Genomic DNA, 15,393 nt, shown 5'->3' with positions numbered 1-15,393 from the left:
AGACTCATAAATATGGAGAACAAACTGAGGGTTGATTGAGGGGTTGTGGGAGGGGGGATGGGCTAAATGCATAGGGGCATTAAGGAATCTACTCCTGAAATCATTGTTTCACTATATGCTAATTTGGATATAAATTTTTAAAAATAAATATAAAATTTAAAAAAAATAAACAAAGAAACAAACCCTAAAAACCATACCACAATATGTAGTCAAGAGCTCCATTTTTGGTGTGTTTATCTGCTCTTCTGTTTGTTTGTTTTTGCTTTTAGAGAGGGAGAGAGTACTATGGGCAGAGGGAGGGAGGAAGAGGGGGAGAGGGAGAGTGGGAGAGTGGGAGAGTGGGAGAGAGGGAGAGAGAGAGAGAGAGAGAGAGAGAGACTTTCCCATGACATTGGGGTCATGACCTAAGCCAAAAATAAAAAGTTGGGACGATCAACCAACTGAGCCACACTGGCTCCCTGTATCTGCTCTTCTGGACCATGTATATACATGGGGACCAGACTCAGCTTTCCCTGACTCATCACAATAATGTGACATCTAGTACCTGGCAGACCTTCAATGAATATTTGAATGTTTGAATATTTGAATATTTAAATGAATGAATGAATGAATCAATCAATCAATCAACTAAAGGCAAGGGTGGGAGTCAGGTCTCTGGGAGAAGGACTCATGACCTTGAAGATGATCTCTGTTGAAGTCAGCACCGGCCTTAGACCTCTGTTGCTACAGACACCAGATTCCACTAATGGCAAATTTTACTTGTTGAAAGAAATGGCCATGTGGCTTCCAGAAGATACCAGACTCACCTGAGGTGCAGAAAGTGGAGCATGGATTAGGCCAGTATTGTTTCATCCAGAGGGGTAGGACACCAGGTGTGCTCCACATGTGCAGGTAGGTGGAGATCCGGCTGGTCTGAATTGCCACCAGATTGCCACCAACACCTGGGAGGAGAAAAAGAATGTGGTTTCCCCCTTTTTATGCCAGTCTCTCAGTTCTGGCCCTTATTTTAAGTCTACTTCCTCCAGAAGCCTCCCTTGATTGATGTAGCACTTGGTCTCTTTTCCTTCCCTCCCACTTTACAACAGATTTTTAAGGGTAAGCAAGGGTAAACTGCAAGCAAGGGTAAACTCGACCTTGTGAGTTTAGTGCCAGGGTAGTAACTGTATCACCTTGACAGTTACCTCTTATGGTGAGGGAAATGTGACTGGCAAAGTAGGTTTACAATACAGATTTGTCAAGTAGAGGGAGGGAGGGAGAGTGATGGAAAGGTCTATGGGAAGATATTTTGATAAGGACCTCAAGGCCGTGGGAAGTGACAGGGATCAGATTACAGACTGGAACATCTGAGAAAATGAAAAGATTTTTTCACCTAAGGTGGAAAGGAGATGGAAGAGAAGGTGGGCAACAGCAGCAAGGGAAGAGGGGATAGCATATGCAACAGGCCTGGGGCTTATGGCTGAGACTCCCAGCTTCCACAGAGAATGGACCATGCCAAGACGACAAAGGCCATGCTGAGCTGTCTTTGCAGGGACAGGATTACAGGCTGACAGAGAAGAGCACCTGTTCAGGACCATCTTCTTTAGAGAGTGGGAAGGCTGCCTCCATCCTGTTTCCTCAGCCCATTGGGGAATAACCCCTCATTGGGCCAGATGTGCCCCAGTGATCTCCAGAGGTAGAGACCAACAACCCTGGATGCAAAGGTCTGTGGGCAGAGGATGGCTGCAGATCTATTTTACTCAATCCACATGATTTAAAAATCATGTGGGGAAGAGTGGATTTAAAAATGTAACTCAAATTAATTGTTAGCATTTACATAAATTGCTGGCTTCTCCTAACAAGTCAGTTCTGGCAACTGTGGACCTCCAAACTTGCCAGGCAGCAATTGGTTGGAGCTAAGCAGGCCCCTCTCCCTCCATACCAGGAACACTTTCTGCAGCATGACCTATTCCTTGCTGCTCCTTACTGCCCAGCTACTGTCATACTGGCTGAACTCATTCAACATTCTCATGTTGCCCCACAGTCATCTGAGTTGGTGACATCCAAGGAAATCTTTCCAAGCTTTAGCCTGCCTTAGCAGTTGTTGTCTTCCACATGGCCAACTCCTTGTATGACGGGCAAGCCCTGCCTCTACTGGGACAGACGTGCTGGGTGCCCCACTGATATTCAAGGAATAGTCACCTGTGTTCCCATGGAAATGGGGAGAGGGGGTGCCCAAAGGCCTCTGTAGCCTGTTTCTGCAGCCCCAGAACACCAGGGTCTGGGACCAAGCAAAGTGTGCAAAAAGCTATCACATTTGGTTCCCTCCCTGATTGGTCAGTCCCATTTACAGATCCTTATCAGAAGCCAGACACAAACCAAGCTTTGGTTAAAAGAGCCCATAGGATCTAAGCCTAGAAGGGAGATCAATGAAGGGTTGGGTGGAAGACAACAAGGAATGGAGGGGATTCAGGCAAACCGGACAAACACAAGTCCTGTCTGAGTGGCAGCTGATTGTTTCCTCACCCAGAATGTAAACTCAGTATTGTCACAGTCTTGCTTTTGGAGAAGGCAGAAATCCAGATTTTTATGTGCAAAATTCTTAGTTTTAAATGTCATCAATGAATCTAAATTTAAGAAATTAGCAAACAAACATACAAACAGACCATGAGAAGCCAACACCCCAGTTCTGAAGGCCACGATCAGGTGCCAGTGAATCCTGGCTTAGATGTGCCTTCAAGGCATGAGATTTAGCTCTGTGGGACAGCTCAAGCCTCTGTGGTGACTGTGAGGAAGAATGTGAGCTGGTGGAGCAGTGGTCAGGGCTTTCTCCCTAAGGATCTCCTTCCATATGAGAAAAACCAGCCTGGTAGTCCCTGCCCAGCAGAAACACAGCCATGGCTCAGTTTCCAGATTCTGCCTTTGAGGGCCTGGGGCTGGAGCTCTGAAGTCACTGCTTTTCAGGTCCCACTGCCCAGGCCCTGGGGGCTAACACAGCCCAGGGGTCCCAGGTGATGGTGACTGCCAATACCTACCACATATGATGGGAGTAAATATGGCCATGCCTTGGAATTGCTGTTTAGAAATGGTTTTGTTCAAGATGAGCCCTCCAAAACTGGGGAGAGAGCAGAGGGCAAATGATTAGTTTATCCTTGTAGGGGACCTGGTATACCTCTATACAAAATGTCTTATCAGAGGCACCTGGGTGGCTCAGTCGGTTGAGAGTCTGACTTCAGCTCAGGTCGTGATCTCATTATTCTGGAGTTCGAGCCCCACGTCGGGCTATATACTGACAGCTCAGAGCCTGGAGCCTGTTTAGCATTTTCTCTCTCTCTCTGCCCCTCCCCCCAGTCATGCTCGCTGGCTCACTCTCTCTCACAAAAATAAACAAATATTTAAAAAAAATTTTTTTTCAAAATGTCTTACCAGTTTCCTTTCTCAGTGTAGCAAACACTTTCCTGACCCCTACACAAAATATCTGATATAGACAGGCTGGTATCCACAGTGTCCTCTCCACCACGCACATGGTTCTCCACCTCTATTTTGAGCCTCAGCTGTTCCAGAAGGCCCATCAGATAATGTTAGCCCATTAAAAACAAGTTACAAACTCTCTGAGGCCACGTAGCTGGCTGGGCTCTCCCATGTGACAGCTCATGTACCACAACTGAACTGCTACTTTCCTGAGCAGTAAATGGAACCTGCATGAGAATCCGCTTCTGCTCCTTGTTCTCAGAGATGCTGCAATAAGACCTTGCTCCTACCAGCCCCTGGAGTTCAGCAAAGACTGCCCTGCTCCTACAGTCCTGGCAAAGTTGGATCAGTTCGTAAGAGGAGCCCAGGAGCTTTCTGGAATCAAAGACACCTGGACCATAACCACTTCTCCCTAAGATTCAAAGTTTGGAAAGCACCCCAGAAAGCACTGGGGTGGTGATCATCCAGGTCTACTAACAGAAAGGGCTCTGGAGAGTGAGGTTCAAGGGTGGAAGACCTGAGCTCAGCTGAAGGCCCAAGGGCCCAGGGGGATGAATCCCTCAGCCCCACTAGGTCCCACCAGCAGCCATGCTGTGGAAATGGTATCCACAGAGCCATCACTGTAGGGCCAGGTGAGGGACTCCCTGAAGCCCAAGCAGGGGAACTCTGGCAGCAGGGATGGGGGAGACAGGTGTCCTGCAGTGTCACGAGGGGACAAGAGGTCCTGGCATCAGTGTGTTCATCTGATGTTTCCAGGTTCAGTTCTTCTTGGCTCTGATACTCCTGCAGTGGTAAACAGGACTGCCTCTCAGAATAAGGCCTAAGGTTCTTGGTGAGAGGGAAAGAGATGAAGAACAAAGAGGTATGACTCAACAACCAGCACCAGGACTTAGTGAGGGAGCCCACAGCAATGATTCCCTCCAACCATGATTAGCCAGAAAATGATTTAAACCCACATGATTTACATCCTCACCCTGGAGGCTTGGTGGCCTCAGGCCACTCTCCCTGTCTGCAGAGGCCAGACAGGGGTGGTATGGAGAGCAAAGGGGTGGTGGCAGCCCTCACTCATGCGCACCTGCTGATGACCATCGCTAGAATGATTGGGAACCACCCGAACTTCAGGATCCTCATGATGGGCGGGTTCTGCTTGACAATGAGGACCCACAAGGGGATCAGGGCCGTGAAGCTGATACAGACCAGCAGCGTCAGGTATCGATTATCTGGGAGGAGAGAGAGAGAGAGAGAGACAGACAGACAGACAGACAGATAGACAGACAGTGTGAGTGCCAGGGCACATGAGCATGGACTGTGGGGCCACAGTCTGGGCTGCAATGATTAGAGGTGGGCTTGGAGCTGAGGAGATGCTTCTGTCTCCGGCAGTTTAGGGTGGACAACCTACCATACTTCTAAAGATTTTGTCCATCTTATTAAGCAACTGGAAAAGCTCCTCTTTATCCTCAATTCCTGTCACAAGCCCCTTTACTTCTCTTTTTTGCTATTTTCCTGACATACATAACCTCTCCCATCTCCTTCCACCTCAACCTTATTATTATTATTATTATTATTAATGGTTACATTTATGGGATTGTGTCCACAGGCCAGCACTGTGCCCAGCACCTTCTGAGCACAAACTCATGTCATGTTCTCCATTCCCCCTCAGATGGGCATAGGAGAGACTACAGCATGAAGAGGTGGCCCACCAGCACCCGAGCCAGCATGCAGACATCAGGGCTACAGCCAGGGTTGGTTAATGATGCCAATCTGCTCCTGGCTGAGGCCAGCCTAAGGTGGCCTCCCCAGCATCTATGGGTCCCTCAGGGCTCAGACCACACCCAGCTTTGCAGCTACTTATGCCCCTGTGTCATCTTCTCTGCTGGTTGGAGCCAGCAGAACTCTGACGGTTCTGGGACACCTGACTGTTCCTGGAGCCAGGTCAGGGCCCCACATACATCATTCCCTTATATTTTGTGTGTCACCTTCCCAATCACTCCAAACAAGACACCAGCTTTCTCTAGAGCTATCCTCTCACCCCCAGCCCCACCTCTAAAGGACAGGCTCAGGTGGTGCACAGTCCTCTGCCAAGTGGACCCCAGCACGTAGAGGTGTGCAGGTAGGTCTGTGCCCCACATCCCATTTCTCTGAGCAGCATCATTAGGAGGACCCCTCCCCTCTTGTCTTTCTCTGCACTAAACAATCATGGTTCATTCCTCTGCCATAGGGAGGCCGGTCTCCTTGGGCAGCTACATGGAAGCACAGGCCACAGTTGCTCAACTTGGACTACAGACAAAGTAACTCATCATGGAAGGGGCCAGCCTCTTCGCCATCCCAGGAGGTGGGAGACAGGCCCAGGAAGCTCTAAGCAAGTCTCAAAAGCTCTAGGAAGCAGCAGCCTACAGGAGTGCTGCTTTTAGGACATTTTTTCAGTCTGATTTTTCTAGAATGATTCAGGAGCCCTGGCAGAGGCTCCACTTCATATTTTCCCACCACCATGATGAATACTTCCCCCACACATGGCTTGTCTTCCCAACTACACTGATAGATGACACAATCAACAGCTCATTCTTCATCAGTGAAGATTTATCTCATATGTGCCAGGCCCAGTGAACCTGTAAGTGCACCCAAGATAAATTCAGTCTAATTTGAGGGACGGACAACCCAACAATGATTCAACAGCTACTAAGTCATGTATTGCAACATGCACAGTAGGGCAGAGAAGAAGGGTCTGGAAACACCAGTGATCCAAATTTGTTTTATAAGTAAAACTCGATTAACCAACCCACACACAAGTCTTGTTTTAAATTCACTATGGTTTAAAGATAAAATTAGGTCATCTTATCATTAGATCTTCATTGCCACTTACAGGAACTTTGAGGATCTCCCAACCATCAAACAGTATTGGTGGCAGGCAGTTCCTGGGGTGACAAGGAGCTGGTCCCAGAGCTGAGAGGGAGAGGGTCTCAATGCCCAGACACACCAAATCACAGGTATTCTGTCAGTCTGCTTCAGCTGCCAGCATGTAAGCATTGGGTGATTTCTCTTGCTCCGGAGTCTGAGTTCCCACAGGGCAATGATAAGCCAGAGCTTCGCTGTGTCTGTGCCTGTGTCTAGGTATGTCCTCCAAATAAGTGTCACCAAATTCCCCACTGCTGTCCACCATCTTCTTCACTGTCCACTCCACTCACTGATGCCACCTGCTCCCAGGTACTTGGGGTTATGACCATGCACAGAATCAACACTTACTAGATCCAAACAACTGTGGGCAGCCAGCTTAGGTGGAAAGCAAAAACTGTGATGCTCAGAGGGGAGTAGTCAGCAGGTGAGAACCATCTGGGGAAGGGAGATGCTACCTGTCCACAATGCCCAGGGCAGAACATGTTCAGTGTGCCCCCAGGGCAGATCTAGGGAGACCCCTGGTGGAGTCAGAGCCTCTGGCCACAAGGGTCTGTCACACAAGAGGTGTGAATGCCTTCCTTGGCTGATGACCAGGGCACTGGGCCACCTTCTGAGGAGACCTGGGCTTTTCCTGCCTCACACCAGCAGGGAGAGCATATGCTGCTGCCCATGGCTATGACATGCCTCCTTGGGAGTCCCTTCCCAGCTGGTTTGTATGTGTCTGGTGTGACACATGCCTTACCCATGGAGGGTCTGTTAACCTATGAGGGCGCACTGAAGTGGCCAGGCCATCCTCTGGCCCTCCCTGGTCTCCTTGCATACCCCTGCCCTAAGGTGGAGACTGAACTTATCTGCTGACCTGAGTGGATGGGAGAGCTTGCTGTTTGCCGACATTGGACCCAGCCTTGTTCGTGTGCCCCACCTCAAGGGGTACCTCTTACCTTTGTGTTTATAGAAGAAGCTGCTAACAAAGGCCAGGATGGACAACGTGATGAGGTCTCCCAGGCTGGCAGCAATGGGCGTGGCAATGTTGTCTGGATTGACCCCAAGCTTCCGAGCACCAATTACTATGCAGACCATCAGCATTCCTGCAGGGAGGTGGCAGAAGAAACTCAAAGCACAGGATGAGAAAGTGGTCGGGAGGCTGCTCAGTAACTTGCTTCTATCCACACAGCCCTCCCCTGGAGCCAGGCTGCCCTAACACTCAGTTTCCCCACTATGCTGAAGCCTGAGAAGGCTGCAGTAGGGTGGACCCTGCGACTTGCGGGTGTGGTGTCCAGCAGCCTGAAAGATTTGATGATACACTCAAACCCATGGGGGAGACAGCAGGGAGGTGGTTCCTGGGCTCCCAAACCAGAAACTACAGATGTGAAGCTCACAGCTGCTCCCTGACAGGAAGAGGACTCCAAAACCGCTCTGAGCAACAGAGCCCCAGGGGCAGAGCACAGCCTCTTGTGTCTGTCGGGGTCCCTGGGGACACAGGTGCCCCAGTGGGATTAGCCACATGAGAGGTTTGTTAGGGACAAACCCTGTGGGGAGGAATGGGGGGGCCACAGGGGTGTTGGGAGAGCCACGAGATGGCATGTAGGCCACCCGCAGTGGAAGACAGGAAGGAAAGCAGGGGAAGCACATGCAGACAACAGCACAGCATTGTCAGCAGGTCCACATCTCTGGTGAACAGACCCATCTCAGGATCCTGGCAGGGCCACCACTGGGCGAAGGCAGCAGGTAACCTCTAACAGCGGGGAGTGGGGGTAAATTTTTGGGTGTAGCACTGGAAACCCAAGAGACACATTCTCGTGGCCACTATACCTCCCTGGGTCCTATTTTGTGTTCTGTGTTCTGAGATGACTGTCACATGCAATCTTCCAGCCCTCATCTACTGCCTAGGACTTAATCCAACAGCATTGGGGGCTCCTGGCTGGCTCAGTCAGTTAAGCGTCCAACTCTTGGTTTTGACGCAGGTCATGATCTCATGGTTTGTGGGGTCGAGCCCCATGTCAGGCTCTGTGATGACAGCACGGAGCCTGCCTGGCATTCTCTCTCTCTCTCCCTCTCCCTCTACCCCTCCCCTGCTTAAGCTTGTACCACTCACTCTTTCTTTCTCTCAAAATAAATAAATAAACATTTTTTAAAAAGACACATTTTATCTTGGCTCTTGGTGTTTTAATACTTTACTCACTACTCTGTAACTCTAAATATAATTAGAATTATCACCTCAAGGCCTACTAACACTGCTGCCACTGGCCACAGTTTGTGCCCTATTTTGTGACCAGGTCACAGCTACTTTATCTCTTTTGAAATGCCAGTTCTAAGTGAGGTTGAGTCTGTGTGGCTGGTGGTCTGGTGAAAAATAGGGACTACATCGAAACCACCAGTTTGAGAGCACTTATTAAAAACCACCACCACCACCTGGCTTTACAGCAGTCATACTTAGGTCACACTATGAGCCACCAGCCATGCTCCTCAACTTGTACACATCTTTGGACAACCCAGTTTATGTCCATGCTGCTGAACTTCACCCCTCATCTATGCTTCACTTTCCTCATCTGGAAAATGGGGAGCTAGGAATGACATTCTCTACAAGACTCCACAGGAACAGGACTGGCCTCTGGAATTATCGGATTGTGTTGTTTTCAGAGACTTCATATCAAGTATCTCTTGGGCTCTATTTCTCCACAAGGTGTGGCATACTCATTCTTCTCTTCCCTTGGACAGACTGAGTGATGGCGTCCTAGCCCCTGCCCCATGTGCATAGGCACAGGTATATGACCAGGAGCCGTCTGCCCAGGGAAGTGCAGTTTATGAATTTGCTCCTGGGTTTCTGCACTCTTACCCTCCATCCCAATTATATACACTAGCACAGGAAGGAAGAGAAACCACTAAATAACCCGCCACATTATCCTTACAGAGAGCTGAGCTCAAAGGTGTTTCATGAGCAGATGAAGAACAGAAGAGTAAATACAAATCCAATTCCCAGTTAGCACTTATTCTTTCTTATACGTGCACATTGTTTGCGAGAGACACTCAGACATGCAGTCCAGAAGAGAACCAAAATGAAGTCCACTCATTCAGCAAACATTTGGCAGCTGGTAATATGCCTATTTTAGGTGTTGAAAATAGCCATCAGGCTCTGGGTTCATACAGTAAATGCTTGTTGGGTGGAGGGACAGCACACAAGTAAGTGAACAAGCATTTGAAGTAAAAAACAGGACATGAAAAGAAAGCAGGACTATGAATGGGGGCGTGATGCTAGAGAGCTGATCAGAGAGGCTTCAAAAAGGAGACACTTGCACTTAGCTAAAATTTGCTATGTGCGACTTTCGGGGAAGATGGCGGTGTCGGAGGACGCTGGGCTCACTGCGCATCCTGCTGATCACTTAGATTCCACCTACACCTGCCTAAATAACCCAGAAAACCACCAGAAGACTAGCAGAACAGAGTATCTGGAGCCCAGCACAGACGAGAGGCTCACGGAAGAGGGTAGGAAGGGCGGAGAGGCGGTGCGCACTGCACGGACTGGCGGGAGGGAGCCGGGGCGGAGGGGCAGCCCGCCGGCCAAGTAGAGCCCCCGAGTCTGGCTTGCAAAAGCGGAGGGGCCTGATGGATGGATGGAGTGTGTTCCGACAGCAAGCGGGACTTAGCACCTGGGAGGTCATAAGTTAACAACTCTGCTCGGAAAGCGGGAAGGCTGGAGGACAAAGGGAGGGAGAGTTGCTGAGCCCCGGGACAACAGAGCTCACTTTGGCGGGGAACAAAGGCGCTCGCCAGCGCCATCTCCCTCGCCCATCCCCCAGCCAAAATCCCAAAGGGAACCAGTTCCTGCCAGGGAACTTGCTGGCTCCGCGCAAATACCCAACACTGTGCTTCTGCGGAGCCACCCCTCCCGCAGCGGGTCTGACTCCCTCTGGCTGCCACAGGGCCCCTCCTGAAGTGGATCACCTAAGGAGAAGCGAGCTAAGCCTGCCCCTCCTGCCCCGGTGCACCTTGCCTACCCACCCCAGCTAATACGCCAGATCCCCAGCACCACAAGCCTGGCAGTGTGCAAGTAGCCCAGACGGGCCATGCCACCCCACAGTGAATCCCGCCCCTAGGAGAGGGGAAGAGAAGGCACACACCAGTCTGATTGTGGCCCCAGCGGTGGGCTGGGGCAGACATCAGGTCTGACTGTGGCCCCGCCCACCAGCTCCAGTTATACACCACAGCACAGGGGAAGTGCCCTGCAGGTCCTCACCACTCCAGGGACTATCCAAAATGATCAAACGGGAGAATTCCCCTCAGAAGAATCTCCAGGAAATAACAACAGCTAATGAGCTGATCAAAAAGGATTTATTAATATAACAGAAAGTGAATTTAGAATAATAGTCATAAAATTAATCGCTGGGCTTGAAAACAGTATAGAGGACAGCAGAGAATCTCTTGCTACAGAGATCAAGGGACTCAGGAACAGTCACGAGGAGCTGAAAAACGCTTTAAACGAAATGCAAAACAAAATGGAAACCACGATGGCTCGGATTGAAGAGGCAGAGGAGGGAATAGGTGAACTAGAAGATAAAGTTATGGAAAAAGAGGAAGCTGAGAAAAAGAGAGATAAAAAAATCCAGGAGTATGAGGTGAAAATTAGAGAACTAAGTGATACACTAAAAAGAAATAATATACACATAATAGGTATCCCAGAGGAGGAAGAGAGAGGGAAAGGTGCTGAAGGGGTACTTGAAGAAATAATAGCTGAGAACTTCCCTGAACTGGGGAAGGAAAAAGGCATTGAAATCCAAGAGGCACAGAGAACTCCCTCCAGACGTAACTTGATCGATCTTCTGCACGGCATATCATAGTGAAACTGGCAAAATACAAGGATAAAGAGAAAATTCTGAAAGCAGCAAGGGATAAACGTGCCCTCACATATAAAGGGAGACCTATAAGACTCGTGACTGATCTCTCTTTTGAAACTTGGCAGGCCAGAAAGGATTGGCACGAGATCTTTAATTTGCTGAACAGGAAAAATATGCAGCCGAGAATCCTTTATCCAGCAAGTCTGTCATTTAGAATAGAAGGAGAGATAAAGGTCTTTCCAAACAAACAAAAACTGAAGGAATTTGTCACCACTAAACCAGCCCTACCAGAGATCCTAAGGGGAATCCTGTGAGACAAAGTACCAGAGACATCGCTACAAGCATAAAACATACAGACATCACAATGACTCTAAACCCGTATCTTTCTATAATAACACTGAATGTAAACGGATTAAATGCGCCAACCAAAAGACATAGGGTATCAGAATGGATAAAAAAACAAGACCCATCTATTTGCTGTCTACAAGAGACTCATTTTAGATCTGAGGACACCTTTAGATTGAGAGTGAGGGGATGGAGAACTATTTATCATGCCACTGGAAGCCAAAAGAAAGCTGGAGTAGCCATACTTATATCAGACAAACTAAACTTTAAAATAAAGGCTGTAACAAGAGATGAACAAGGGCATTATATAATAATTACAGGGTCTATCCACCAGGAAGAGCTAACAATTATAAATGTCTATGCGCCGAATACCGGAGCCCACAAATATATAAAACAATTACTCATAAACATAAGCAACCTTATTGATAAGAATGTGGTAATTGCAGGGGGCTTTAACACTCCACTTACAGAAATGGATAGGGGCGCCTGGGTGGCGCAGTCGGTTAAGCGTCCGACTTCAGCCAGGTCGCGATCTCGCGGTCCGTGAGTTCGAGCCCCGCGTCGGGCTCTGGGCTGATGGCTCAGAGCCTGGAGCCTGTTTCCGATTCTGTGTCTCCCTCTCTCTCTGCCCCTCCCCCGTTCATACTCTGTCTCTCTCTGTCCCAAAAATAAATAAACGTTGAAAAAAAAAAAATTAAAAAAAAAAAAAAAAAAAAAGAAATGGATAGATCATCTAGACACATGGTCAATAAAGAAACAAAGGCCCTGAATGACACATTGGATCAGATGGACTTGACAGATCTATTTAGAACTCTGCATCCCAAAGCAACAGAATATACTTTCTTCTCGAGTGCACATGGAACATTCTCCAAGATAGATCATATACTGGGTCACAAAACAGCCCTTCATAAGTATACAAGAATTGAAATTATACCATGCATACTTTCAGACCACAATGCTATGAAGCTTGAAATCAACCACAGGAAAAAGTCTGGAAAACCTCCAAAAGCATGGAGGTTAAAGAACACCCTACTAACGAATGAGTGGGTCAACCAGGCAATTAGAGATGAAATTAAAAAATATATGGGCAGAAACGAAAAGGAAAATACAACAATCCAAACGCTTTGGGACGCAGCAAAGGCAATCCTGAAAGGAAAATACATTGCAATCCAGGCCTATCTCAAGAAACAAGAAAAATCCCAAATACAAAATCTAACAGCACACCTAAAGGAAAAAGAAGCAGAACAGCAAAGGCAGCCTAAACCCAGCAGAAGAAGAGAAATAACAAAGATCAGAGCAGAAATAAACAATATAGAATCTAAAAAAAACTGTAGAGCAGATCAACGAAACCAAGAGTTGGTTTTTTGAAAAAATTAACAAAATTGACAAACCTGTAGCCAGGCTTCTCCAAAAGAAAAGGGAGATGACCCAAATAGATAAAATCATGAATGAAAATGGAATTATTACAACCAATCCCTCAGAGATACAAACAATTATCAGGGAATATTATGACAAATTATATGCCAACAAATTGGACAACCTGGAAGAAATGGACAAATTCCTAAACACCCACACTCTTCCAAAACTCAATCAGGAGGAAATAGAAAGCTTGAACAAACACATAACCAGTGAAGAAATTGAAACGGTTATCAAAAATCTCCCAACAAATAAGAGCCCAGGACCAGATGGCTTCCCAGGGGAGTTCTACCAGACGTTTAAAGCAGAGATAATACCTATCCTTCTCAAGCTATTCCAAGAAATAGAAAGGGAAGGAAAACTTCCAGACTCATTCTATGAAGCCAGTATTACTTTGATTCCTAAACCAGGCAGAGACCCAGTAAAAAAAAGAGAACTACAGGCCAATATCCCTGATGAATATGGATGCAAAAATTCTCAATAAGATACTAGCAAATCGAATTCAACAGCATATGAAAAGAATTATTTACCATGATCAAGTGGGATTCATTCCTGGGATGCAGGGCTGGTTCAACATTCACAAAACAATCAACGTGATACATCACATTAATAAAAGAAAAGATAAGAACCATAGGATCCTGTCAATCAATGCAGAAATGGCTTTGACAAAATCCAGCACCTTTCTTAATAAAAACCCTTGAGAAAGTCAGGATAGAAGGAACATACTTAAACATCATAAAAGCCATTTATGAAAATCCCACAGCTAACATCATCCTCAATGGGGAAAAACTGAGAGCTTCTTCCCTGAGATCAGGAACATGACAGGGATGCCCACTCTCACCGCTGTTGTATAACATGGTGTTGGAAGTTCTAGCATCAGCAATCAGACAACAAAAGGAAATCAAAGGCATCAAAATTGGCAAAGATGAAGTCAAGCTTTCGCTTTTTGCAGATGACATGATATTATACATGGAAAATCCGATAGACTCCACCAGAAGTCTGCTAGAACTGATACACGAATTCAGCAAAGTTGCAGGATACAAAATCAATGTACAGAAATCAGTTGCATTCTTATACACTAACAATGAAGCAACAGAAAGACAAATAAAGAAACTGATCCGATTCACAATTGCACAAAGAAGTCTAAAATACCTAGGGACAAATCTAACCAAAGATGTAAAAGATCTGAATACTGAAAACTATAGAAAGCTTATGAAGGAAATTGAAGAAGATATAAAGAAATGGAAAGACATTCCCTGCTCATGGATTGGAAGAATAAATATTGTCAAAATGTCAATACTACCCAAAGCTATCTACACATTCAATGCAATCCCAATCAAAATTGCACCAGCATTCTTCTCGAAACTAGAACAAGCCATCCTAAAATTCATATGGAACCACAAAAGGCCCCGAATAGCCAAAGGAATTTTGAAGAAGAAGACCAAAGCAGGAGGCATCACAATCCCAGACTTTAGCCTCTACTACAAAGCTGTAATCATCAAGACAGCATGGTATTGGCACAAAAACAGACACATAGACCAATGGAATAGAATAGAAACCCCAGAACTAGACCCACAAACGTATGGCCAACTCATCTTTGACAAAGCAGGAAAGAACATCCAATGGAAAAAAGACAGTCTCTTCAACAAATGGTGCTGGGAGAACTGGACAGCAACATGCAGAAGGTTGAAACTAGACCACTTTGTCACACCATTCACAAAAATAAACTCAAAATGGATAAAGGACCTGAATGTGAGACAGGAAACCATCAAAACCCTAGAGGAGAAAGCAGGAAAAGACCTCTCTGACCTCAGCCGTAGCAATCTCTTACTCAACACAACCCCAAAGGCAAGGGAATTAAAAGCAAAAATGAATTACTGGGACCTTATGAAGATAAAAAGCTTCTGCACAGCAAAGGAAACAACCAACAAAACTATAAGGCAACCAATGGAATGGGAAAATATATTTGCAAATGACATATCGGACAAAGGGCTAGTATCCAAAATCTATAAAGAGCTCACCACACTCCACACCTGAAAAACAAATAACCCAGTGAAGAAATGGGCAGAAAACATGAATAGACACTTCTCTAAAGAAGACATCCGGATGGCCAACAGGCACATGAAAAGATGCTCAACGTCGCTCCTTATCAGGGAAATACAAATCAAAACCACACTCAGATATCACCTCACGCCAGTCAGAGTGGCCAAAATGAACAAATCAGGAGACTATAGATGCTGGAGAGGATGTGGAGAAATGGGAACCCTCTTGCACTGTTGGTGGGAATGCAAATTGGTGCAGCCACTCTGGAAAACAGTGTGGAGGTTCCTCAGGAGATTGAAAATAGACCTACCCTATGACCCAGCAATAGCACTGCTAGGAATTTACCCAAGGGATACAGGAGTACTGATGCATAGGGGCACTTGTACCCCAATGTTTATAGCAGCACTCTCAACAATAG

At 46.9% G+C, this 15,393-nt stretch overlaps 1 protein-coding gene across 2 annotated transcripts in view; it reads right to left on the bottom strand.

Annotated features, from left to right (window-relative positions):
- Nucleotides 1-15,393, bottom strand: part of LOC124524537 (solute carrier family 41 member 3-like) — a 101,089-nt gene that overhangs the window by 18,490 nt on the left and 67,206 nt on the right. For both annotated transcript variants that reach the window (XM_047096848.1, XM_047096849.1), the window contains exons 6-9: nucleotides 7,281-7,427; nucleotides 4,523-4,667; nucleotides 3,012-3,091; nucleotides 807-941 (exon numbers count right to left, since the gene is read on the bottom strand). In XM_047096848.1, coding sequence (XP_046952804.1) covers nucleotides 807-941; nucleotides 3,012-3,091; nucleotides 4,523-4,667; nucleotides 7,281-7,427 — 507 coding nt within the window. The remainder of the gene's footprint in view (nucleotides 1-806; nucleotides 942-3,011; nucleotides 3,092-4,522; nucleotides 4,668-7,280; nucleotides 7,428-15,393) is intronic.

The sequence above is a fragment of the Lynx rufus genome, unplaced genomic scaffold (assembly GCF_022079265.1).
Source record: "Lynx rufus isolate CCGP_SWC_20201006 ecotype Redwood Valley unplaced genomic scaffold, mLynRuf1.p SCAF_4, whole genome shotgun sequence".
NCBI classification, from domain to species: domain Eukaryota; kingdom Metazoa; phylum Chordata; class Mammalia; order Carnivora; family Felidae; genus Lynx; species Lynx rufus.
Note: the sequence above shows the minus strand (reverse complement) of the source record. Positions and strands in the feature narration are given on the sequence as shown.